The following is a 25859-nucleotide window of genomic DNA, read 5'->3' as shown; positions in this document are numbered from 1 at the left end:
GGCCCGGTGGGCGGACGAGGGAGGAGGCGGGCTGCGCGCCGCGTTGTGAGGGGCGGGCGGGGGCGGGAGTGAGTGACTGAGTGCGGCTAACGGCAGCGGCGGCCGCCGGTTCTCCTTCCGCGCCTTCCTCCCAGCCTTCTCGTGATGGTCGCGGGTTCGGCGGCACCGGTGGTCCTGTGAGGCGGCGCTTGGCCCCGCCCCGTCCAGCGACCGAAGGGGGGAGAGCGGGAGAGGCGGAGGCGACCGGCAGGCAGGCAGGCGGCAGGTGAGGAGGATGAGGCGGCCCTGGCGCTCTTTCCCCTCCTCCCTCCTTCGCGGGATGCAGGGCCTCTTCAGTGACTAGACGCCCTCCCAAAGAGTTGTGTTTGGGGAATTGGCATCCTTAGCACTATTAACTATGTATGGATTTGTTATGTCATTTGTTATATATTTATTTACACCCCACCTTTTTGTCCTGACAGGGACTCTACTAATTATTGAGAGAGAGAGAGAGTAGTTTTATAGCTTTATAGATATAGATAGATATAGTTATATAACTATCCATATATAGTTTTAGATAGCTTTATATAATAATAATAATAAGAAGAAGAAGAATAACTAATTATTGAGAGAGAGAGAGTAGTTTTATAGCTTTATAGATATAGATAGATATAGTTATATAACTATCCATATATAGTTTTAGATAGCTTTATATAATAATAATAATAATAACAACTAATTATTGAGAGAGAGAGAGTAGTTTTATAGCTTTATAGATATAGATAGATATAGTTATATAACTATCCATACATAGTTTTAGATAGCTTTATATAATAATAATAATAAGAAGAAGAAGAATAACTAATTATTGAGAGAGAGAGAGTAGTTTTATAGCTTTATAGATATAGATAGATATAGTTATATAACTATCCATATATAGTTTTAGATAGCTTTATATAATAATAATAATAATAACAACTAATTATTGAGAGAGAGAGAGTAGTTTTATAGCTCTATAGATATAGATAGATATAGTTATATAACTATCCATATATAGTTTTAGATAGCTTTATATAATAATAATAATAATAACAACTAATTATTGAGAGAGAGAGAGTAGTTTTATAGCTTTATAGATATAGATACCTTCCAGTAGCACCTTAAAGACCAACTAAGTCAGTTCTTGGTATGAGCTTTCGTGTGCATGCACACTTCTTCAGATACCTATCTGTAACTAGATATAGATAGATATAGTTATATAACTATCCATATATAGTTTTAGATAGCTTTATATAATAATAATAATAATAATAATAATAATAATAATAATAATAATAATAAATTAATAATAATTTATTTATACCCCGCCCATCTGGCTGGGTTTCCCCAGCCACTCTGGGCGGCTTCCAACAGAACACTAAAATACAATAACCTATTAGATCTAGATATAGTTCCTATATAGATCTAGATATAGTTATGGATAGTTTTATATAGATCTAGTTATAGTTTTATATAGCTATGTACTTATATATAGTTATATAACTATATATGTATGTATATATATAACTACAGTGGTGCCCCGCAAGACGAACGCCTCGCAAGACGGAAAACCCGCTAGACGAAAGGGTTTTCCGTTTTGGAGGCGCTTCGCAAAACGAATTTCCCTATGGGCTTGCTTCCCAAGATGAAAATGTCTTGCGAGTTCCTGCTGGGTTTTTTCCCTTTTGTCCCCCTTTTTCTAAGCCCTAAGCCTCTTATCAGCTGATCCGCTAAAAGCCGCTAGACCGCTAATAGCGCTAATCCGCTAAGCTGTCAATGGGCTTGCTTCGCAAGACGAAAAAACCGCTATACGAAGAGCCTCACGGAACGGATTAATTTCGTCTTGCGAGGCACCACTGCATATACATATATGATAGTTCCTATGTATAGGCGTCACCTCAGTGTTTAGTTCCTGCACCTTTCTATTGCAAAGAATACGAAAAGCACATCTTCCTGCGCACACCCTTTGAATTTTAATTTTTTTTTGCAAGGGTTCCCACAGCCAAGTATTACGAGCCTCATACGGCAGAGGTTGAAACACAAGTGTTCACGTTTCCTTCTTGATGTCAACGCAGCGAATGGCATTTTATGCACATTGAATCCGCAGCTTGCGCACATTGAACTCGTGGCTTTATGCGCTTGGCAAAAGAAAAAAAAATGTCAAAAGCTGGTGGGGTTCTGGTGAAAATAACTTGGGCAACCCCACCTGCCATTGAACCCAGTGGGTTTTGACTATACACGCTTATGGCTTTCGGCACGCTCCCTAGAATGTAATGTAAGTTGTAGACTTCGTGTATATGGTTATTTCCCCAAAGTTTACCTCCCCCCCCCCCATTTTTATTCATACATTCCTTTTATTCATACCATTGAGATTAGAAAACAGACAAAAAATGATTCCCCCCATCCCAAGTTTATTTATGATTTCCTTTTATTCATATTATTGAGATTGTTAATAGATAAAAACAAACCCTTAATAAATTACTCAAGCTATACAGGCTTCATGTTTCAGCTGCAGGGTGCCTCAGGCAGTTGCCACTTTGGCACACTGCACTACCTTCGGCACACTGCACTAACTGGAAGTTAGTCCAGAGGCTGCCAGTCGGAACCAGAAGTCCAAAGCCGCGCCTTGAAGTGCCAGGTTTATAATGGGAGACCTCATCCTCCTTGGCATCCAGAGTGAGCAATAGCAGTTTTCAGCCTCTTAGACTTCACAGCTCTCGACCTTAAGGCTGCTTTGCTGAAAGGCTAATGAGCATAGTCAGGTCGGCAGTGGTGAAGCTGTGGGTTTTGCTTCTTTCTGTGCAACTGCTTCACAAGTATTTCAGTTTCAAAGCCCCATTTCCCACACAGTGTTTGTTGGATTTCATAAATCTGGGCTGAATTGTGCTAGTGAAGAAAAAAGTTCATGCTTGTTTCCACTGCTCAGCCCAGGTACTCTAGCCACCTTCCCACTGAAATGTTTGATTGACTTAGGCTGCGGTTCCGTGCATGTTTACTTAGCGGTAAGCCATGTTGAATGCAATTGCTCATACTTCTGAATAAACGTGCATGGAATTGGGATGTTAGAGATTGTACAGCAATCTCTTGTGTGAACTTCTAGAAGCCCTTACAATGACAGACAGACAAAACAATCGGCGCAGCCTAGAGCACACAGCTGGCAGTTAAATGGCTGCTTCCATTCGGGACAGCAGGAGGTATGCTTAAGTTATCGTACCTGTTTGGTTACTGTTTATAATTGGGCCCAAAATCAGATGTGAAGCAAGGAAAGTGAACTTTCCAAGTGCCTAACTCGTGTGCTTGCCTTCATGGCTTGCTAAACATCTGTCCCCAAGTTATCAAGCATGCTGCTTTATGTGTTTAAAAACGTAGAACAGTTTTGAAAACAATAACCCAGTAATTAAATTTTCAAATTTAAAGCTAAATTGGGTGAGGGTAGCTGATGGGTGTCAAACCCTCAGTGAGTTAGGGACTTCCCCAGTGTGCTGTAGAGGGAAGCGAGAGGCAGATGGGGTTTGTCAACCTGGGAAGCTAGCCTATCTACGAGAAGGAAAACTCTGGTCCTAAACCTCCGCTGTCTTGAGGGATATCTTCAGGAAGAAAAAAGGCTAAGGAGTAAACCATACACAAATCCAGAGTGGAGTCCCGAAGACGATTGGATGGTGTCTTGTACGCCGCCTCCTGGCAACTCCTGCAGCCAAGCTGTTGCCAAACGTAGTGCTCTGCTTTCTTTTGGACCACATCATCAAGACCAAGAGGAGTGTCTTGTCGTTGGGGCAACCCAGGACCTCCCCCCCATACACACTGTCCAGGCTTGCACACCATGGAAGGTCACTTTGCTGCTGCAAACACTGGGTTGACTTCATCCCCAGAGGCATACTGCATTGTCTTTCGGGGCAGATGGATGCATACCCCTGAGTTAACTCATTGAAGGGCCTTGACCAGTATGCGTGATTTTGCAGATATTCTACCTCCTTAACTTCTTGCAAGCGAGTGGTTATGTGCTGCATGTGTGAATAGAAAGGGATTAGGTTATGATACAACAGTGCTTAATATCGATTTATTAGTTTGTTTAAATATCGCTGAGAAAATTACTACCGAGTCAAATAACAGTCCAGACAAGCAAATGTTTTGATGGGTGGTAGTGTAAGCACAGCTCATAAACAGTCCCTTCTTTTGACCTGTAGCCTGTTGTCAGGTAACTATTTTGTGTCACAACTCACACAAGAAGTTCAGAGACAATTGTTTGTTTGTTGTTTGTGTTTTTAAAAATGTTGTTTTCCTCAAATACCTTGTTTACTGACTCTGTGTCTGTCTTAGGTGCAAACTTTGAAACATGAACAGCATCACCCATGTCCCGTGTTCAGAGCTGACTTGGCTTGTCGTGGAGCCCAGTGCCCAACGCTTCCCAACTGACTTCCCCACAAGGCATTTTTAAAGTACCTAGAATGGCCAACAAGAAAGAACCTCCTTTCTACAATGATAATAACATGGGACCATGCCATTACAAATTTGCTTTCTATGAGACTATGGAGCTCTTCATTGAAACTCTAACAGGAACATGCTTTGAGTTGCTGGTATCTCCTTTTGAAACAGTAATTTCTGTGAAAACTAAAATCCAGAGATTGGAAGGTTCGTGTCCTTTTAATTTATAAAAATCTAGAAAGGTTTTTAACTTAGCACTTGAAAAGCCGGTTATTTTATAGAAAACATGCCATTGTGATCTGTAATGCAGTGGTGATCGGTGTAAAGAGCTAGCTAGCAGTGTGAAATACAGTGGTACCTCTGGATGCGAATGGGATCCGTTCCGGAGCACCGTTCGCATCCAGAAGTGAAAACAACCCGCATCTGCTGCTTCTGCGCATGCGTGTGACGTCATTTTGACCGTCTGCGCATGCGCAAGCAGCGAAACCCAGAAGTAACGCACTCCATTACTTCCGGGTCGCCGCAGCGCGCAACCCAAAAATACTTATCCCGAAGCTACTTCAACCCGAGGTATGACTGTACCTGGAAGATGGAGCAAGCTTGTTTTCTCCTGCCACAGAAAGGAGATTCTGACTAAAGGTCAGGAAGAACTTTTGGATGGTAAGAGCTGTTTGAGCGTAGAACGGACTCCATTGGAAGGTGGTGTACCTTCATGAAGTTTTAAGCAGAGGTTGGGTGGCCATCTGTCATGGATGCTTTAGTTGAGATTCCTTCATTACAGGGGGTTGGACTAGATGTTTCTCGGGGTCCCAGCTCTGTAATTCTAGGATCTCCCATGTGACAGCCCTTTAGATATTTGAAGATGGCTGTCATATCTCCTTTCAGGCTCCTCTTTTCCAGGCTCAGCCATGCCTCATAAGGATTGGTTTCCAGGCCCTTTATTATTTTGGTTGCCCTTCTCTGCACCGGTTCCAGCTTATCATTATCCTTAAATTGTCGTGTCCAGAACTGCACACAGGATTGCAGGTTGGGTCTGACCAAGGCAGAATAGAGTGGTATTACTACTTCCCTTGATCTGGACCATAGGTCAGCAACGTAAGGCCCATGGGCCAGAAGCAGCCCATAAGGGTTGCTTAACTGGCCCATGAGCCACCCCCGAACCGAGCCGCACACTCAGTGAGTCCCCGCGCGCTACGCTAAACCGACACTGTGCGGCGCATGGACTCTTCTGCGGCTCCGGAAATCACTTCTGTGCATGCCCAGACGCTGAAAATCGCTTCTGCACAGGCGCGATTATCAGTGTCGGCGGGCGCAATTTCCAGCACTGCACTGGTCCGGCCCATGGAGGATCTCCGTGGGAGTGACCCTGCCCATGCCGGGTAAGCCTTGCCGACCCCTGACCTGGACGCTGTGCTTCTGCTGATGCAGCCTAGAATAGCATTAGCCTTTTCTGCTGATGCATCACACTGTTGACTCATGGTCAGCTTGTGGTCTACTAAGACCCCGTGAAGCTTTCCACGTGTACAACTGGTAATCCCGGTGTCTCCCATCCTATATTTCTGCAGCTGGTTCTTCCTGCCTAAGTGTGGAACTTGGCATTTGTCCCTTTTGAAATTCATTTTGTTAGTTTGGCCCCAGGTCTCCAATCAGTTAAGGTCATCTTGAATCCCGATTCTGTCTTCTGTGGCAGTAGCTACCCCTCCCAGTTTGGTGTCACCTGCAAATTTGATGAGCATCCATTCAACAACATCCATTGAATTGTACTGGCATTTTGTTTCTTACACGTTTAGAATTCTCATTGAGGTATATCATTGAAATATTTAAAAAGACTGAATTAGCCAATTTAAATGATAGCTGATATGTTTTGGTAATAACTTCTTAAAAATACCTACACTTTTCTGTGTGAGTATCTATCAAATGTTCATGCTAGAAGTATCTTCAGAGAGTTCTTCATCATCAGTGCTTGCTTTCACAAGAACCCAAGTATTCACTTGTAGTAGTTTTAACATCTAAGTGCTCAGAAGTTTCAGCTAGTGCAAAATTCAGTACCCCAGCACTGTACACAGCAAGCCAAGATTTGTTGCTCTAGTGTTATAGGATCAGTCTTTTTAGCCGCCGTGAGTGCTCTCAGACAGCATAAAAAAATTCTTATCAGTTAACTTTATATTGATCTCTTATTCAATACTACATTGACGCAGTCAACAACCTCTGCCCAAAAGGAAATAAGACCAGAACCCTCCCAAATCATATGGGTTAAATTTGCCTGGTCTCTGTTGCAACAACAGTAAATATCAGTGGTGGTCATATGGTTTTTTGGAGAGGAGTCCAATGATCTCAAATGGTTGCCATGGGGACGTGGCATAACACATAATGGCTCTGGTGTGGGGCATGGCGTAACACAACACAACTGCTCTCCTGGAGAGAATAGCATAACCCCAAATTAGAGAATACAGTCGTTTCCTTCTCTTGTGAACTCTACCTGCATAAGACCGCCTTAGAGAATGGCATGTCATGTGAGATCAAACAGCTAGGAATTGGAGATGGAGCCTTTTCGGTGGTGGCACTAACCTCTGGAATGCCACCCTGTGGGTTCCTACTTTGTACGTAGAGTGAAATTGATTTGCAGTAATTTCAAGACAGATGAAAGGCACACTTTGCACAGCGTGTTGCTTGCGAGTTTCTTGTTGCATCTGGCTCCTTGCTTTTGGAAGCAGGCTAGTTCAACCATGTACTTTTCAAGCAAAGTAGCTACAGTGGTATCTCGGTTTACGAACTTAATCCATTCCAGAAGTCCGTTCTTAAACAGAGATGCGCTTTCCCTAATGAGGCCTCCCACCGCCAGTGCCCTTCCACCATTCGGATTCCGTTCTTAGACCGAGGTAAAGTTATCAAAGCAAGACACTATTTCCGGTTTTGCGGAGTTTGTAAACCAAATCGTTCTTAAACCGCACTGTTCTTAAACCGAGGTACCACTGTATTCTGTTTTTATGTTACCATTTAATCTCAAGGACAGAAATGGGTATAGGTAGTTTGTGTTCACTTGATAGGAATGTAAGGATGTTCCTTTTTATATTTTCAGGGCACTTTCTACTACTCATTCACATCTTTTCAGCTCTTTAGTACCTTTAATCTAAATGAATGTACATAACTAAGTATACTTACAATTAAATTCAGTGGTTTACCATGGTGATTTGGGGCACAGCTTTGCAAGCTCAGTAAGCCAATTAAGATTTATCGATGTCGTTTTAAGGTATCCCCGTATCTCAGCAACACTTAATCTGGAATAATGTAGAGCTGGAGGACGACTATTGCTTGAATGATTACAAGTGAGTATTCAAATGCAATTACAGATGTTTCTAAATACCATTTCTGTTGTGGGAAAAAGGCTACAAAACATTTTTGATTGGTTTACAGCATTTCAGAGGGATGCACTTTGAAGTTGATATTGGCAATGCGAGGTGGACCTATTAATACTAGAAGAGGTAAGTGCCGATTAAATTGTTTCTGAAGTATTTTTTGCATAGTCAGTACAATCCACCTGAAAGTTAAACTTACTATGATCCCACTGACGGGTGAGAGGGAGTAAATCACATGCTTCACTTTCCCATTATGGATCACATGCTTAACTATTGAAGTGAATGAGAGCTTCTTTCCTTCTTGTGCTTCTGTTCAGTAACAAATCAATTACACCCCAGTGACATATGAGTTAAAGTGCTGTGGTAATTGATTCTATATACTTCTGCCTGCGGGTGGCGCTGTGGGTTAAACCACAGAGCCTAGGACTTGCCAGTCGGAAGGTTGGCGGTTCGAATCCCCGCGACGGGGTGAGCTCCCGTTGCTCGGTCCTTGCCAACCCAGCAGTTCGAAAGCATGCCAGTGCAAGTAGATAAATAGGTACCACTCCGGCGGGAAGGTAAACGGCGTTTCCGTGCGCTGCTCTGGTTCGCCAGAAGTGGTTTAGTCATGCTGGCCACATGACCTGGAAGCTGTACGCCGGCTCCCTCGGCCAATAAAGCGAGATGAGGGCCGCAACCCCAGAGCCGGTCACAACTGGACCTAATGGTCAGGGGTACCTTTACCTTTTTAGTAACTTGGCAATAGGCTCCCAGTTCTGGTAAAGGGCCCAACCTATTATTGGATCATTCTCTCTTCACCACTAAAGTATCATTGTGTAGTTTGGGCTGAAATTTTTGCCTGCCATTTGCATCTTCCTTTAGCTGTTGCAGCACAAGCCTTGGTGTCCCTAAAAGAGGATAACTGTTGGGTAGCCACAGCCTGTCTTTAAGGAACGAAAAGGGGAACCTCAAAAGTATATTCATTTCTTTGACTTGTTAGATTCAAATCCAGACTTAAATTGGTCAATCATATTAAAAGCTAATTGCTTTCCAAAAAAAGAGGGAAAATAACCTTAACATAACATAGTTGTAATTTTCTTTTTACAAATTCTTTAAAGAAAAGTGGGAGAAACTACACTGACATGCCTTTGCGTCCTCTCTGCCATTGTAATTTCTGCAATAAAATAGTAGGTGCGGAGGCAGGCAAAGTGGCCAGTTATTACACTCGCATGCAAGGGAAGATACAACATTTTTATTTCCAAAATCAGTGAAATGAAGAAACAAACATTGTGGGACGTGTGTTCTTAGCGCCCGCTCAAATGTTACTGCATTTGCTCTGTAGTTACTCTTGGTAACTTGCATTGAGAGAAACCCGTAAATATTGTATGAAGCTGAGTGGTATGAACCAAGTGCTGAAAGAGAGGTGGTTTACTTTAATATTAAGTGGGTCAAACATTTGATCCCTCGTATTTACAGAAATGTCTATCAAGTGAGAATGAGTGTTCAAAGCACTCAGTGAACTACTGCAGATAGTTTCAGCAGTTTGACCAACACAGAAGTCCTAATGCTGAATGGTAAATGTCAAATGTGTTCTGCAATTCTCTCCCCTCCCCCTCCCCTTTTCAATATGCTGGGCAGACACACAGATGATTGGTTTCTATGGGCATATCACCTGATAGTGGGAAGCATGTTCTAACTATGGGGCACCCTTGGTTCCCACATTGGAAGCCCTTAGCATTATTATTTGCAAAGAATCATTGAAGCACAGAGCCTAGGACTTGCCAATCAGAAGGTTGGCGGTTCGAATCCCCGCGATGGGGTGAGCTCACGTTGCTCGGTCCCTGCTCCTGCCAACCTAGCAGTTCGAAAGCACCTCAAAGTGCAAGTAGATAAATAGGCACTGCTCTGGCGGGAAGGTAAACAGCGTTTCCATGCGCTGCTACAGTTCGCCAGAAGCGGCTTAGTCATGCTGGCCACATGACCCGGAAAAACTGTTTGCGGACAAACGCCAGCTCCCTCGGCCTGTAAAGTGAGATGAGCACCGCAACCCCAGAGTTGTCCGCGACTGGACCTAATGGTCAGGGGTCTCTTTACCTTTGCCTTTATCATTATCACAGAAGACGTATAATAATAATAATAATAACAACAAACAACAACATTTATTAATATTATAATTTAATAATTGTTGTTAATAATTTAATAATTTAATAATATTATTATTAGCCACTCAGGGCGGCTAACACCAGTAAAATTACAATAAAAACATAATGGGGGGGTTTAAAATGCAATTTAAAATGCAGCCTCATTTTAAAAGTAGCCCATGGATCAAAACCGTAAGGGAAGGGACAACATAAGGGTCAGACTGAGTCCAAACCAAAGGCCAGGCGGAACAGCTCTGTCTTGTAGGCCCTGTGGAAAGATGTCAAGTCCCGCAGGGCCCTAGTCTCTTGTGACAGAGCATTCCTCCAAGTCAGGACGAGTACTGAAGAGGCCCTGGCCCTAGTTGAGACCAATCTAACCACCTTGCGACTTGGGACCTCCAAAGTGTTGTCATTTGTGGACCTTAAGGTCCTCCTTGGAGCATACCAGGAGAGGCTGGGTCTTAGTATTAGAACCTAAGACACAACTGTGGTTTCATAATCATTCTTTATAGCAGTGCTCACAGCAAATCACTGTATCCAGCAAATCAAATCATCCATAGTGACTGAATCCGTAGCCCAAAGTCAAAAACAGGCATTCAGTGATACTGCATGGATGTTAAAAACCCCGATTATCATTAGAGATGACTCAGATCGACTCTCCCAGGAAATCTCTCAGCCCTCACTCTGTAGTGCACTATCAGAGTCCTCATGCCTGGAAGTGTGTTTTTAAAACCGGCAGGGTTTGCACAAGATAAACCCATTTTAGAGTGTCTCTTGATAGGCCAGCCATCCCCCAACCTGTTACTTCGCAAATGCTTTGCACTGCAACACGCATCAGTCTGACCCTTATGTCTTCCCTCCCCTTACGGTTTTGATCTATGGGCTACTTTTAAAATGAGGCTGCATTTTAACCTGCATTTTAAATTGGGTTCCTTTTTTTCTTTTCCCCCTATTATGTTTCTATTGTAATTTTACTGGTGTTAGCCGCCCTGAGCCTGGCTCTGGCTGGGGAGGGCGGGGTATAAATAAAATTTATTATTATTAGTTGTAGCCAGCATGGTCAGGGATGATGGGAGTTTCCTCCACCAACATCTGGGAGCACCAGTCTAGGGAAAACTCTGAAATATTGAGAAATACCTTTCCGCCCCCGCCCCCCCCCGGGCAAAAAAATAATAATTTCAAAAGTAATATTGAAAGGGTCAGAGGGAGCCTGCTTGTTTCAATTCCAGTTTTGCTGCATCCATAATTAAATCATAGTGAAAGCATGCTAGCTACTGGTGCTATATTAATAAAATCTTGTGGTGCCATTGATGTCAAACTTGGATTTCTTCCCCCCCCCCCATTTTTTTTATTGATTTTCCAAATTTATAACAAACATAACAACAATAAAGAAAAAAAACATTACAGTATAAAAGAAACAAATAAACAAACATTAATCCTAACTGTTATACTCCCCCTTTTTTAAACATTGTTGAGTGACTTCCTCAAAGCCCCCTAGCTGAGTTTCCATGTAGCTCAATACAGTGGTGCCTCGCAAGACGAAATTAATCCGTTCCATGAGGCTCTTGTATAGCGTTTTTTTCGTCTTGCAAAGCAAGCCCATTGACAGCTTAGCGGATTTGCGCTATTAGCGGTTTAGCGGCTTTTAGCAGATCAGCTGATAAGCGGCTTAGGGCTTAGGGAAAGGGAAAAAAAACCCGCAGGAACTCGCAAGACATTTTCGTCTTGCAAAGCAAGCCCATAGGGAAATTCGTTTTGCGAAGCGCCTCCAAAACGGAAAACCCTTTCGTCTAGCAGGTTTTCCATCTTGCGAGGCGTTCGTCTTGCGGGGCACCACTGTATAGCAGTTTTCCAACACTATTTTCCATTAAAATTTACTTGGGCAATTAACGTCTTTCTTTCTTTTCATATTGACTTCTATCCATAGTATTATGCAATTTGATATATTTAACTCCTAGGCCTATCTGTTACTCACAAGTGATTCTAATTATGTTATCTTAACATATTTAACGAAATAATCCTTAAGTTTCTTCCATTCATCTTGATACTCCTCCTCCTTCTGGTCGCAGATTCTTCTGGTCAGGTCAGCCAGCTCCAAAAAGTCCATCATTCCTCCACTGTTGGTATTTCTTGTAATTTCCAATTTTTGGCTAACAAAATTCTAGCTGCAGTTGTGGCATACAAAAACAATCTATTCCAAGTAGAAAGGCTTCTGGTTTCTTAATGAATGTATATTTCAACATTTTTTTCAACTCATTATATATCTTTTCCCAGAAGTTGTTCACCTTTGGACACGCCCACCACACATGATAAAAAGTACCTTCTTTTTCTCTACATTTCCAACATAAATTATCACTCTTATGGTAAATCTTTGCTAGTTTTACAGGGGTTAAGTACCATCTATACATCATTTTCATAATGTTTTGCTTTAACACCGTACATGCAGTAAACTTAACCCCTTTCTTCCATAACCTTTCCCAGTCTTAAAACATTATATTGTGTCCAACATCTCTTGCCCAATCTATCATAACAGATTTAACTTGTTCATCCTTTGTATGCCACTCCAACAGTCAAACTTGGATTTCTTGATGTGACAGGACAGCAGAATGGGGGCACAAAAGGGTAGTGTGTCTCCTTTCCCTTGTATTACAGCTTTTCCTGTATTACCATATGCACTAGGGCTGTGCATTCACTTTGGAAAATGTGCCAGATACATTTGTCCAGATACTTTAAAAAAAAAACCCTCATCTGGCCTTTCTATAACTAGAAACGGCTGTGAGTGGATGGGTGTGGTATAGTTTTGTGAGCAACATATAAAGGAGGAAACACTCATTGGTTCTGACTCTTTCATCTGAGAGGTTATATAAATACTGCAGTAAAGACTAGAACTGTGAGGGTTCCTTAATCTTGAGAAAACGTAATTTACTTTGGGAAAGTGCAGATGAAGCCACTAAACTCAAAACATTTGTACGAAAGGTTCTAAAACCAAGATTAGTTTCAGAAGATAGCATGGGGGGTGAGATAAGGTCACCCAAGAATGCAGAGTCATGATCGTGCTAGTTCCCTCTGATATTGGAACAGAGTGAGGCTGTACAGGTGTATCATCTGGACTCCATAATGGGCTGAATGACGACCAGTAAACTAAAACTGAATCCCGATAAGACAGAGGCACTATGAGCACATAGTTCCTAGGACTTTGGTGTTTTACAGTGGTGCCTCGCAAGACGAAAAGAATCCGTTCCGCGTGTCTCTTCATCTAGCGGTTTTTTCGTCTTGCGAAGCAAGCCCATTAGCGGATCAGCGCTATTAGCGTCTTAGCGGATAAGCGGCTTAGTGGCTTAGAGAAAGGGGGGGAAGGGGGAAAAAGTCGGAAAAACTCGCAAGACATTTTCATCTTGCGAAGCAAGCCCATAGGGAAATTCATCTTGCGAAGCACCTCCAAAACGGAAAACCCTTTCGTCTAGCGGGTTTTTTGTCTTGCAAGGCATTCGTCTTGCGGGGCACCACTGTATCTTGCTTTGTTTGGCGTTGCACTCCTCCTGAAAGAGTTGGTTCACAGTTTGGGGGATGCTCCTTGATCCAGCATTGTCAGTTTGGGGCCCACCTGGCCTCAGGTTCCTTTTATCAACCTTGTCGTGCTTGCAACCTTTGCTGGACAGAGTTTAGCCTTGCCATGGGTGATCCATGAGATAACATCCCAGTTGGGTAGCTGCGGTGCCTTATATATGGGGCTGCCCTTAAAGATAACTCAGAAACCTCTTCTCCAGTGAAATTAGTGCTCAAAATTGCAAGGTTTGTATGAGAAGAATCTTTTTATTTATGGATGTGTGAAATCTTCAGGAAGACTTGCATGGAAAATCCATGCACTAGGATGAAATTTGTTTGCTGTCATTACCAGCAGCAAAAAGGGCTGATTTGCATCAATATAAATACTTCTCGTGGCTGGAAAGGGCAAAAGTAATACTAATGCATCAGTAGGGATGGCCTTCCATAGCTACTACAGGTTTGACAGCCTTGGAAGTGGGCAAAACCTGGGACCGCCACCCAGACATCTGTGAGCGTCACGGTACCCTCAAAGGCTTTTGCTTGTGCCTTGGGCTGCCTGTGGGCATTGGGTTAGTTAAAAAATGGTAATGGTAAAGGACTCCTGACAGTTAAGTCCAGTTGCGAACAACTCTGGGGTTGCGGCACTCATCTCACTTTACAGGACGAGGGAGCCGGGGTTGGTCCGCAAACAGTTTTTCCAGGTCATGTGGCCAGCATGACTAAACCGCTTCTGGCAAAACCAGAGCAGCGCACGGAAACGTCGCTTACCTTCCCGCCGGAGCGGTACCTATTTATCTACTTGCACTTTGACGTGCTTTCAAACTGCTAGGTTGGCAGGAGCAGGGACCGAGCAACGGGAGCTCACCCCGTCACAGGGATTTAAACGGCCGACCTTCTGATCGGCAAGCCCTAGGCTCTGTGGTTTAGACCACAGCGCCACCAGTGTCCCCATTGGGTTGGTAACCCTATATCTATATCTATATCTATATCTATATCTATATCTATATCTATATCTATATCTATATCTATATCTATATCTATATCTATATCTATATTATTATTGCTATTATTATTTTGGTTTGCTTTGGTTCTTTACACGGCAGAACAGTTCAGAGTGGTTGCTGGAGCTGGAAGGGTCTGCCCCTTGCCTTCTGGTTGGTTTGGAAGGATTCTTTTTTGGGGGGGGAGGGGGAGACGGCAGAGAAGGCTTCCCCACCCCCCTGCCTCATTGCTTGCTTGTTGCCTGCCAGTCTTGAGCTAGCACTTGCATCACCCCAGAGAGAGATAGAGAAGGAAGGAAGGAAGGAAGGAAGGAAGGAAGGAAGGAAGGGAGGGGGCGTGTGCGCAGGAATGTGTGATCTGGGAGAGGGAGAGCTATCTGTGAGGTTTGTGCATGGAAGAGAGTGGTCTGTGCATGACTATGTGGTCTACGTATGTGCAGTCTGGGGGCAAAGAGAGATGTGGGGGGCATGTATATGTGTGGTTGGTGTGTGTGTGTGAGAGAGAGGGGGGGGGGAGAGAGAGATCTATATTGTGTGATCTCCACAATCAAGACCAGCAGGACATAGCCAGCTTCCCATGGTAAGCACAATGTAATCTTGAGCAGCAATAACAATACTCTTGATTTTGTGTCATATCATGCCCCTTATGGCGGCGTTGTGTTATGCCATGTCCCCCCGTGGCAGCCATGTCATGACCGGCAGCCACAGCAGAAAGTCTGAAATGTGGCCACTGGCCCCAAAAGATGGGCAAACTCTGGCCCACACAATCACCTGTGTCAGCTCTAGAGATCTGCCTCCTAGTGCAGCCTGGTCTTTTTGTCGACAATTTTGCTGGTAAGGGTAAAGGGGCTCTCTCTTTTTCCGAGCTGCCGTAAAGTTTGCTGAAGCATTACAAGGTCTAGCCAGTTATTGATTTTATTTATTAAATTTCTATTTGAAAATGGTTCTTACTTGACAGTAACTTGATCATAGGTTAATTATTTATTTGAGGAAGTTATGTGGACAATCACTTAATTTGGCCTATTATACAGACACTTTAGGCTAGCTTCAGGAGATAAATCTTTTCAGTATGTTGCCTAGGTGATAAGTGATGCATCCTTGCTTTCAGACAATAAAATATTTCTGGTTGTTTTTCCTCTTAGTTCCTGTGGGAGACCCAATTAGGGAAATAACAGAATACATGGATCCCAGTCGTGACGATATTTGGGAGAAGGTTCCATCCAGCAAACAGGTTACCTTCTTAGTATACCGCGAAGGAGATCAATTGAATTTTTTCCGTATTATAGACAAGGGAGATGGAACTTTAACACCATTGTCTGAATCGTTAAGGTATACTGGGTTTTATTTCTTTTCGGAAAAGTTACAAAAAATGTCTAACATAGAAACTTTTCTTACAGATTTGGTAGGAATAATCTGCAGGGCCCCCATTCTGAAGAAGCGCTTCAACCTTTTGCTACAGCTGATGAGGCAGATTGGAGTCTGACAGGTCCATAGGTTTGAGGGGGAAGGAAAAGGCACAGAATTCTAAAATTATGAAACAATGGATCCTGAAAATGTGGCGTTGAAAGACCTTGGGGCCATGCAACCAGAGTACAGTGATTGAAAATGTTTTGGATTTTTGAATCAGGTCCACAAGCTTGGAACACCTCTGGATTCGGGTGACAGCTGTAGCCAGAAGTGCCTTTCACCCAGCTTGCTTGCTTGCTTGCTTATATATTTGCTCTTCAGCTGAAAAGATTTCCTGAGCAGCTGACAAAAACTAGTCCCTGTCCTTACAACACAAAAGACAAGAGACTTAAGGAAAAGAGGCTGGGGGGGGGGGTGGAGGAGGAGGGAGAAAGCAAGCTCAGGCACCAGTTCTAAAAATTATAATAACCAGGTGGGATGGAAGCAGTTCAGGTAGCCTGATGGAGTGATGATAGGAGAAGGGTCAAAGGCTGTTTCAGAAGAGGCAATGGAATAGCCCTGGTTGTCTTCTCTCCCTCTGCATTGCAGCCTGATTAGCCACCAGTGACACATGTTCCTGATGAGGTCAAATTTGCTGTGGTAACACACATCCATATTGCGTTAATTGCAATGCACTCTGCTTGGGCCTACCATTGAAGACTCTTCAGAAATTTTACTTGTTCCAGGATCCATGTGCATTAATGTTGGCCAGTGCTTGCGCATGAGATCATGTTATATTGATCTTAAAACAGCTGCCCTGGTTACCAGTATGCACAATTCAAAGTGTCGGGGCTTATCTTCAAAGCCGTAAATGTATCCAGGGTACCACCTCTTCCCATATTATCCTGCTTAATTTTGAAAGCTTTTGACAACTCCCCCCCCCCCGCATTGCTTTGAATGTTTGGCATCTATATTTACAACTTAAATACCTAATATTAAAATGTAAATTTGCACTCTCTCCTTGCCAGTGGTGGTTCTGTTTATAATTTGTATGCGGATGATGATGAAGATACAGAGGCATCTCCTTCTGGTGAACAGATTATAGAGAATTCTATTACGATGAATAAAATGAAGCTTCTTAGAGCAAAGATGGAGAACATGAATCTGAGTAAAAAGGTGAAGGCACAGATTCTTCTACCCCATACATATTCATTTCTTTTGAAGCGTTAGCTGACTGCCTTAACCTTTATGGACTACAAGTATTCATCACAGAACTGTTAGAGGGAATTATTGCTTTGTTGGCCTTAAAGCGAGAAATGTATAGAAATAAAAACAAAAGATAATACTTTACTATATAATATGCCCAGAATATATGTGTGTGCCACTTATTACAAAGATGCATTTTTAGTATAAAGTACAGTCGCACCTCGGAAGTTGAACAGAATCCGTTCCAGAAGTCCCTTCGACTTCCAAAACGGTTGACTTCCAAAGCGTGGCTTCTATTTGCTGCAGGAAACTCCTGCAGCCAATCGGAAGCCCCGTCAGACGTTCAGCTTTCAAAAGAATGTTAAAAAACCAGAACATTCACTTCCGGTTTTCAATCATTCGGGAGCCAGAACGTTCAACTCCCAAGGCATTTGAGAGCCGAGGTACGACTGTATATAGTAAACAACTTCTAAATGAGAATCTGTTTTTGTATTTAAAAAATGCAAAGCGGTGTTGTTTAGTGTATCTGATTTCCCCCCAATATTATCATTATTTATTAAAAAATAATTAGTTATTAACATTGCTGTCTATGCAGACTTAATAGTTTTGAACTTTTATTAATCTGGACACTGAGCAACATTAAATTCACTTAATTTCTTAATTGGCCATGATTGGAAAGGTATGCAGTTAAAGAAAGTGGGAAGAGGCTATTTTTTAATTTGAAAAGTCATCTCGGAATTTTTGTGGATATTGTAATGCAGAAAAAGTAATAATAACCACATCTCCTTTTTCTTTTTCACAGCCTAAAAAAACGATTAAAGTGAACCCCCACCCTCCGTTGGCTCCTCGCCCATCTAGTGGCTCAGTCACAGCTGCTCACCAGAGATTTTTGCGAGCGCTCCGCCGTATGGGACAACCGTGCCTACCTCCTAGGAATTCAAATACCTCAGACTTTTCTCAAAACGCACTTTCGTTTTTAACATCTGCTGGCAGAAGGATGCCATCTACTAGTAATGACTTTGTGAAGGAAAATGACAGGTGGGAGACTGCTCCACAGTCACTTAGCAGCCTTAGGCTGCCCCCTAAAATTCCACGTGTGGAAAAAGAAGATTCAAAGCTTCCTACAAACAGCGTGGTTCTTCCGGTCCCTGCTCCACTTAGGCACCCTGGGAGAAATATAGATAACAGTTCGGCAACAAATGAAGCTGGTCCTTTCTTATATCCAAATCTCACCAATGTAAAGCTGTATGCTGCAGAAGAAAAAGTTATTCCAAACTCTGACGCTTTTGCCTTGTTAGCTGAACCATGCAGTGATTTATATGGAATAGGAAAAGTCAACACGGAGCTCCATTTATCTGAGGGGGATGAGGACTCTGCTTCTGCAGATCTTCCAAACAAGACGATTACAAAACTCCTGACCCCTGCAGCAGCAGCAACAGCAGCAGCAGATACTAGTATTCTTAATTCTTGCGAACTAAGTCCCCAGAAGAACACACAATTGTCGCCTCTTCACTGCTCCGCACAGATGACACGTTACAGTCCTCGGAAACCTCAAGCTCAGTCTAAGTTTTTCGAGGTTGGTAACTTGAGGCCCGCTGCCTCGCCAAATGTTCTGCGCTCCTTGGAGTTGCACAATTTAGCCGACTCCACATATCCAAGGACTTCTAAATTCCACGGCATAGGTTTAGACTCGCCCGGCAAAAGACCCGACCTCCTTTCTAAAATGGAGGCACGGGAAGTCACAGAAGTAGCGGTCAAGGCATCCAAAGATCGTGTTGTCTCTGTAAATAATGTGGGGTTCCTAAGTTCGCTGGCCCGGAGCGCAAACAGAGATGCTTTGCAGAATTCCTGTGGGACAAGCAGGTTTCGGACTTCTGGTATTGCGCGGACTACAAACCTCCAACATTTTCAAGGAGAAAGCTACAACGTGGCTGCTCCCCACAATGAAATGCCCGGATACTTCCTAGTAAGTACATAAGCTTTCTAAATAGATGAGATTCCGCTTTGTGTTCCTTAGAAGGCTTGATTAGTGTTTGTTTCTGTTAAGAGTCACAAAGCTGATTGCAGCTGGAATTGAGAACTAGATGTGGGTGTTCAGTACTGTTTGTATCAGTATTTCTTAGGCATGTTGGGCTTGTTCATGGTGCCTTTGACCACATCTTCAAGCAGTAAGCCCAACCCAATAGCCTTGCACTGCCAGTGGAAAACTCCCTTTCAGGTAGGTACCAGCCATACTTTTCAGAAGCCTAGGACTTCATAATTTTGGCATTTAATTTCTATCTTGGTGATAAATTCCATTCATTAATTTTCTTGTCACTTCCAGTTTGATCATCCAAAAAGCTTTTGCTTAATCTTCCTATCTATCTATCTATCTATCTATCTATCTATCTATCTATCCAGTTTCACACTTTGCTGCATTAGCTAAGCGATATGCGGTTCTTTGTTGTTATTGTTGTTTAGTCGTTTAGTCGTGTCCAACTCTTCATGACCCCATGGATCAGAGCACACCAGGCACTCCTGTCTTCCACTGCCTCCTTTATGGTCGAACTCTCACTTCCATACATCACTATTGGGAAAACCATAGCCATAGCTTTAACTTCCATGCTAGGGTTTTGTAGAAAGCAGCAGATGTATGGAATGCTGTCTACGACATGTGTAACAGTTTAACACCCTTAATTCTTCTAAATCTTGCAAACATATACTGTAATGCATTTTTCCACACTAGTTAATTGATGTCTGGTTTTAATCGTTTTTATATGGTTTTTGCATATGGTTTAATGTAACTTCTGTCGTAAACTGCTTTGATGTGTTTTATGAAATAGCGGTATGTAAATATTTAGATAAATAAAATCCTTCCTGAACTAAAATAGTCAGGGCGTCATCAACCTCATCTTTCTCTTTAAAGTTTGACATTAAACCCTGAACAAGTTGCTGTCATTAAAAAATTGTGGAGGGGTTTGCATTCTTTCCAACAACAATTTATTGTATGAAATTTCACGTCAGCAAAAAAATGTAAGTTGAAGAGGTATATATATATATACCAATACTACGGTAACTTGTTTAATTGTTTTTCATATTTGCATCTGATGTGTCTTCTAGCTGTATTTGCTTTTAACTCATGTTGTGAACCACTTTGGGTCCTACCCTGGGAGAAAGGTGGGATAGCAAATGCAATATTTTATCCACCTCCCATCGTGTCTTTTCAAGCAAAAACTAATCTGTGCTTATGTACACTATGAGAGTCCTACGTACCAAATTTGGTTCAAATTCATCAACTGGTTCTTGAATTGCTACAGCTTAATGCATTTATCTTGCTTTAGTGCCTGTTTCCCAACCCAGCGTTTTTTTCACCTAATCCACTAATACAAAAAACCCTCTCTCTTTTTAGTCTCCTGGACTTGGATTGAATGGAAGTATTGTGGCTGCAGGAAAAAGAATAGGTGAGTAATAAATCCGTATTGCTGTTATCAGCTAGAGAGTGCTTGTCTCATTTGAAACTGAACTAGGATCTAAGAAGGAGTATCCAACCTCTCTTTTCTATAGACAGCAGTTCTGGAACCAAAACTCTTCAAAGGTAATCATTCTAAATAAAAAAAGTAGTTCTTCTGGGCAGCATAGATCTCACATAACTAAAACCACTTAGTTTTCTATATAGCGTGTATTGCGCTAACAAAAAAAATGCAGTATTTAAGATTGCCTTATTATTAAAACACATTAATCAAACAACATGTGTCAGGCTAACATGTTTACTGCTGCCAAAGTTTGCATTATGTAATTTTGGGGGCATAGAAAAGTCACTTGAAACAAGAAACTGTTTTTCACCTGTGAAGCAAGATTTTCCATGTGTGCTGTTTTTCTCTTACACCATTTCTCTGAGAGCACATATAAACTGAGAACGTTTTGCTTTTTGAAAGCAGGTGATGCAACTCATCTCCCACCTGTGAATGGTTCAGTTCAGCCTAAAAAGAAAATGACAAAGCACTGTTTCTTCTGTGGAAAGAAAACTGGATTAGCTACTAGCTATGAATGTAGGTAGGTTGAGTTTGCACCTTAAATGTGTTTGTCTTCAAACGAAAGCTTGTTGCCATGCTTTGTCACTTATTAATGATTACTATTTCTTCCTTGATAAAATGTGAAATTTCTTGACATAAATCTCCAAGGGATGAAGGGCTGTCCATTGTAAAATATCTCCGAATATTTTGCATCTCATTTAAAAGGGGTCACACCTTGAGCTTCCTTTTAAAGGTGGTAGAGATTTGTGTGAATGGGAGGGAGCGCACGCTTAGGCCCTGTGGAATCACAGAAATTTACCAGAGTTGCATAGCTGCTGGATGTTGAAAGTTGTCATGTCCAGGAGATAGTCCTGGTCCTGCTGGGAGAAACCATAATGTATGCCCTACTGTTAAAATAATTGGATTATTTTGCTCTCTCCTCCCCCATGACTAATTTCAGTGGGTTTAACGCGGAATAAAGCCACCCTCTTCTTCCAGATACAATAGAATCGTAGAGTTGGAAGGAACTTCAGGGGTCATCTAGTCCAACCCCCTGCAATGCAGGAATCTCCGCTAAGTCATACACGACAAAGGGAATTGCAAAATGTCTGTCAAATTGTGTTCAGGCACTAGTTCTTTATGCCTACTCTAATCCAGTGGAATTGGCTGGCCAAGACAGTTGGTGAAATGAGTTATTTCCTTCTTTACAAGCTGTTTGATATACACCTAGAAGTGGTTGTGGGGATTTTTGTAGCGTTTTATAATAGGACCCCGGCAGGGACACTATCGCCCTGTTTGAAGTGCATACCTGGAATCCATTAGCGTTCTTCTCACCGTTTGAACCAAGCAGTGACAGATCAGACAAGTTCAAATGGCTTTGCAATGTTGTTAAGCTGCAGCTACAGCAGACACACGAGACAAAGCCACAAATACAAAGCTATTGGTTCTTAGACATCAGGATCTCTGAATTTGCAAGCCTGAGTGACTCTCATTGACTCTGGTCTCCCCCCTCCTCTGCTCTTTCTTGCCTTGATTACTTGGTCCCACTCTAGGTAGTTTTTCCTCTGTCTCTGACCGTCACCTTTCTATCCCCTTTTTCTATCTCTCTCCAACTTCAGGTATTCCTTTTCGATTGACTCCCTACCTCTCACCCTGCTGTTCCAGACAAGCTAAGCAAATACGATCTCCTCATTAGGTTCCTCATTTGCGAACGTAATACATTTGTCAGACTGTCACCTCCTGCGATCTTCTCAAGGCCTTCATAAATCTCACTCCCACTGACTCTGCCTGCTGTTCATCAGTATCAAAGTTCAGTACCTCCATTTGTCTGGTCTGAACCCAGGTTATTAATCCGGTGTATGAGTGCTGCTGGGACGTGGGTGGCGCTGTGGGTTAAACCACAGAGCCTAGGACACAGAAGGTCGGCGGTTCGAATCCCCACGACGGGGTGAGCTCCCGTTGCTCAGTCCCTGCTCCTGCCAACCTAGCAGTTTGAAAGCACGTCAAAGTGCAAGTAGATAAATAGGTACCGCTCCGGCAGGAAGGTAAACGGCGTTTGCGTGCGCTGCTCTGGTTCGCCAGAAGCAGCTTAGTCATGCTGGCCACATGACCTGGAAGCTGTACGACGGCTCCCTCAGCCAATAAAGCGAGATGAGCGCCACAACCCCAGAGTCGTCCGCGACTGGACCTAATGGTCAGGGGTCCCTTTACCTTTATGAGTGCTGCTGCCTCACATTAAGTTACTGTGCCCTTCCATCCTCAGAAGGGCTTTTGATAACAGCAGCAGAGGGTGGATTTTGCTAATGGATTTGGGGGGGGGGGCGGGTGGCAGTCTTCAGCAGTTTTCCCGGTAGATCCCAATGCCTCTCAGAAATTTGCTCCAGAAGGTCAGGACTCAAGTGACCCTGGAGGACATCATGAGGTGTAACAGAGAAATCAACCTTCCCCTTTCTATTTGTGGTTAGCATGGGCCTCCACAAGCAAGGATAGAACCCCCAGCATGATCCAATCCAGCTTATGGCATCTCTCTTCTCCACTCCTCTGTCATGCTCTTCCTCCCAATACCCCCTTTCCATCCAAAGCCAATGTTCCTCCTCTAGTGCTATACTTTTAACCCTTTTAGGTTAGAATCTGATTCAGTTTCCTGGGGGTGAGCCTCATTCAGCACAGTGGGACTTGGTTTTTCTCCAATTATATTTTATTGAGTTTCAACATTTATAACATACATAGTCATAACACAAGTTCGCCTTTTCTCTTTATTTTTGTTGACTCCCCACCCCTTTCCCCATGCAGTTATTTTTACTCCTGCTGCAGCCTATCTTCCGTCTATCAAAACATAACCAAATTATTACAATCAAATTACTTCTGTTTCTTATAGCTGAAATCCTGCTCACAAGTTCACCATACTATAATATTTAAGTAGTCTAAATATTAGCATCCATTCTTCCACAAAACACCATTAGATTTTCTTAATTTTGCTGTTGATTTTGCCAGTTCTGCATAGTCCCAATATCTTCCTTATCCAACACAATGGGACTTATTTTTCCAGTGAACATACAGTGGATTGTGCTGTTCGAAGAATGCAGATCTCGCGTCAGGAGTTAGTGATTTTGTCTCTGGTTTTACTAGCCTTCCTGTATTGCTCAACTCGTTTAGATGAGACCTTCAACCATCAAAAACGGGATTATTTTATTTCTGGGACAGCATCTGGAATATGAGATTTGTGGAAGATCTCTAACACTTGCCTTTCTCTTTTCAGATGTGGAAACAACTTCTGTGCAACTCACCGCTATGCAGAGACTCACACATGTACTTATGACTACAAGAATGCAGGGCGGAGCTACTTGCAGGAGGCCAATCCGGTGGTCAGTGCACCAAAGCTTCCCAAAATCTGAGCATGATTTTATGGCATGCATCTGTCTGCCAGAGGAGCCTTATTACACAGAGAGAAGTAGCGGTGGTTTAGACTGCTTCTTTTGCCATGCTCCAAATCTAAAGATTGCCAACTAACAAAATCATATGAGGCTGCATAATACTGAAGAATAATGTGAACACTACTGTAGCTGACACCATTTATTCTTGAGTGAATCAAAAAATTTAAAAAGTAGTTTTTGAAAATGTACATTCTGATTTAACTATTATTATATGTCTTGTGTTAAGTGTTTTATATTTTCCAAATGCTCTTTCACTAGACAAGTCTTTTAAAAGATGCACTTTACTAAGTTTTAATATAAATTTTATAATGAGACTTGAGGAGGTTCTGTAATGAGGGTGTCATGTAATCTCTTCTATGTTCTACCTTGGTTTTTGTCCATTCTGGGGTGTAAGTTATTTTCGTATAAAGTTTCCCAGCACATCAAGCCTTAACCTTTCAGAGTTTAGAAAGTGCTCTATCGGCTGCACTAGGCTCCATTCAGATGGTCAGCCATACATACATTGTGTGATCCAGTCTCAAATAACATCATGTTAATCCTGCTATTTCTTAGGAGGCAGTTCTTCTGTCTTTTCTTTTCACATTTTTACAAAAGAGAAAGTTTACCTTGCCGTTAAATAGAAGAGGCAACTTATTTTACCTTTTTGTAATTCCCTTTTTCAAAAGACTGGGTTTGTTAAAAATGTTGAGTGCTATTACTGGGGGGGGGGGGGGAATCTACTGAAATTAAATTTTCATGCAGTTATAAACAGAGCAACTGACTTCTACTGTTTTACAGGTTGATGGCAAGTAGGAGCAATGATTAAGAAGTTATGCCATTGTTTATCCCATTAAAACATAGGAAAGCTGGCAAACTGCAGAGAGTGCTGAACTGCAAGGCAATTTCAAAGTATCCCAGCTAGGTTGCAGGTTCCGTCAGAATCTTCACATGCCACCCTCTCTTACGCCTTTTTCTGGCATTCCTCATTGAACATTTTTGGCTTTCTCAGAAATGTTGAATCCACATAGGAGTGGCGTCAGCAGCCTTGATCTCCTTTCTACTTTCATTCACCATAATATAGAGGGGATTTTAGCGACTGTTAACACTGTTCTTCCTTTCCCCCCCCTTCCTTTATCAGAAACATAACTGTACTTTCGCCGTATTACCTGTCAGTTGCTGGAAGTTTTAACTTACCTCTGCGGTTGCATTTATTTCTGGAAATATATGTGCAGCTGGCAATGTGTAGGATTCCTAAGAGCATGAGGACTCTGTTCCTTTTTCGCCACTTTCAGGAGGCCTGAAACGTGGCTGCAATTTGGTGCAACAGGTCTACTCAGTACATTAAAGAACATGAAATGATAGAGCACGCATTCATGACAGCACTTCTCCACCTTTCCCGAGTCAGCTTCAGCTCTTCTGCAGGCTGAGCTCAAGTTTTGTCCTGATAACTGAGCGCACATCCACCCTTCTTTAGAAAATGGGCTGCTGGTGGGGGTGCATTGGGGGGCTTAAAAGGCAGCAGGCATAGCTCTCGCCTTTTGCAGCTAAGATGTTGCACTGTATTTCACCCAAGGCATTTGCAAGCTCAGTTTGAATTTATTTATTATACTTTGATTCCACCGCTTCTTTAAGGGGCTCAGGCTAATGTGCAAAGTTCTCACCACCACCACCACCCGCCCTTTTCCTCATCAATCCTGTGAGGCGAGTTTTGCTGAGAAAGTGCTTGGCCCAGGCTCCATAGCTAAGTGGGATTTGAACCCTTGTCCTCCCCTCTTCCAGTACATCAAGAAACTCGGTGCGATATACCACATCTGTGAAGATGCGGAAGAAATGGAAATGGCCAATGATTTAAAAAAAAGAGTAAGATACTTCACCTACCTTGCCCATAGTTTTCCTTGAA

At 42.6% G+C, this 25859-nt stretch overlaps 1 protein-coding gene across 5 annotated transcripts; it reads left to right on the top strand.

Moving 5' to 3' along the window:
* The first annotated feature begins 98 nt into the window (after positions 1-98).
* Positions 99-24168, top strand: ZFAND4 (zinc finger AN1-type containing 4). 5 transcript variants are annotated; one of them, XM_081864284.1, is made up of 10 exons: positions 99-254; positions 4336-4647; positions 7691-7766; positions 7855-7922; positions 15606-15792; positions 16878-17025; positions 17858-19021; positions 20444-20495; positions 20970-21083; positions 23806-24168. In XM_081864284.1, the coding sequence occupies exons 2-10, from the start codon at positions 4464-4466 to the stop codon at positions 24054-24056; spliced, it is 2244 nt and encodes a 747-aa protein (XP_081720410.1). In that variant the 5' UTR covers positions 99-254; positions 4336-4463; the 3' UTR covers positions 24057-24168. The 5 variants fall into 5 exon arrangements, with proteins under 5 accessions (XP_081720410.1, XP_081720412.1, XP_081720413.1 ...); XM_081864286.1 differs by having other exon boundaries at positions 100-254; positions 20973-21083; XM_081864287.1 differs by having other exon boundaries at positions 100-254; positions 20970-21087.
* Positions 24169-25859: the final 1691 nt, after the last annotated feature.

The sequence above is a fragment of the Podarcis erhardii genome (genome assembly GCF_964252035.2).
Source record: "Podarcis erhardii genome assembly, chromosome: 5".
NCBI lineage: Eukaryota > Metazoa > Chordata > Lepidosauria > Squamata > Lacertidae > Podarcis > Podarcis erhardii.
The sequence above is the reverse complement of the archived record's forward strand: the minus strand, read 5'-3'. Positions and strand labels throughout refer to the sequence as shown.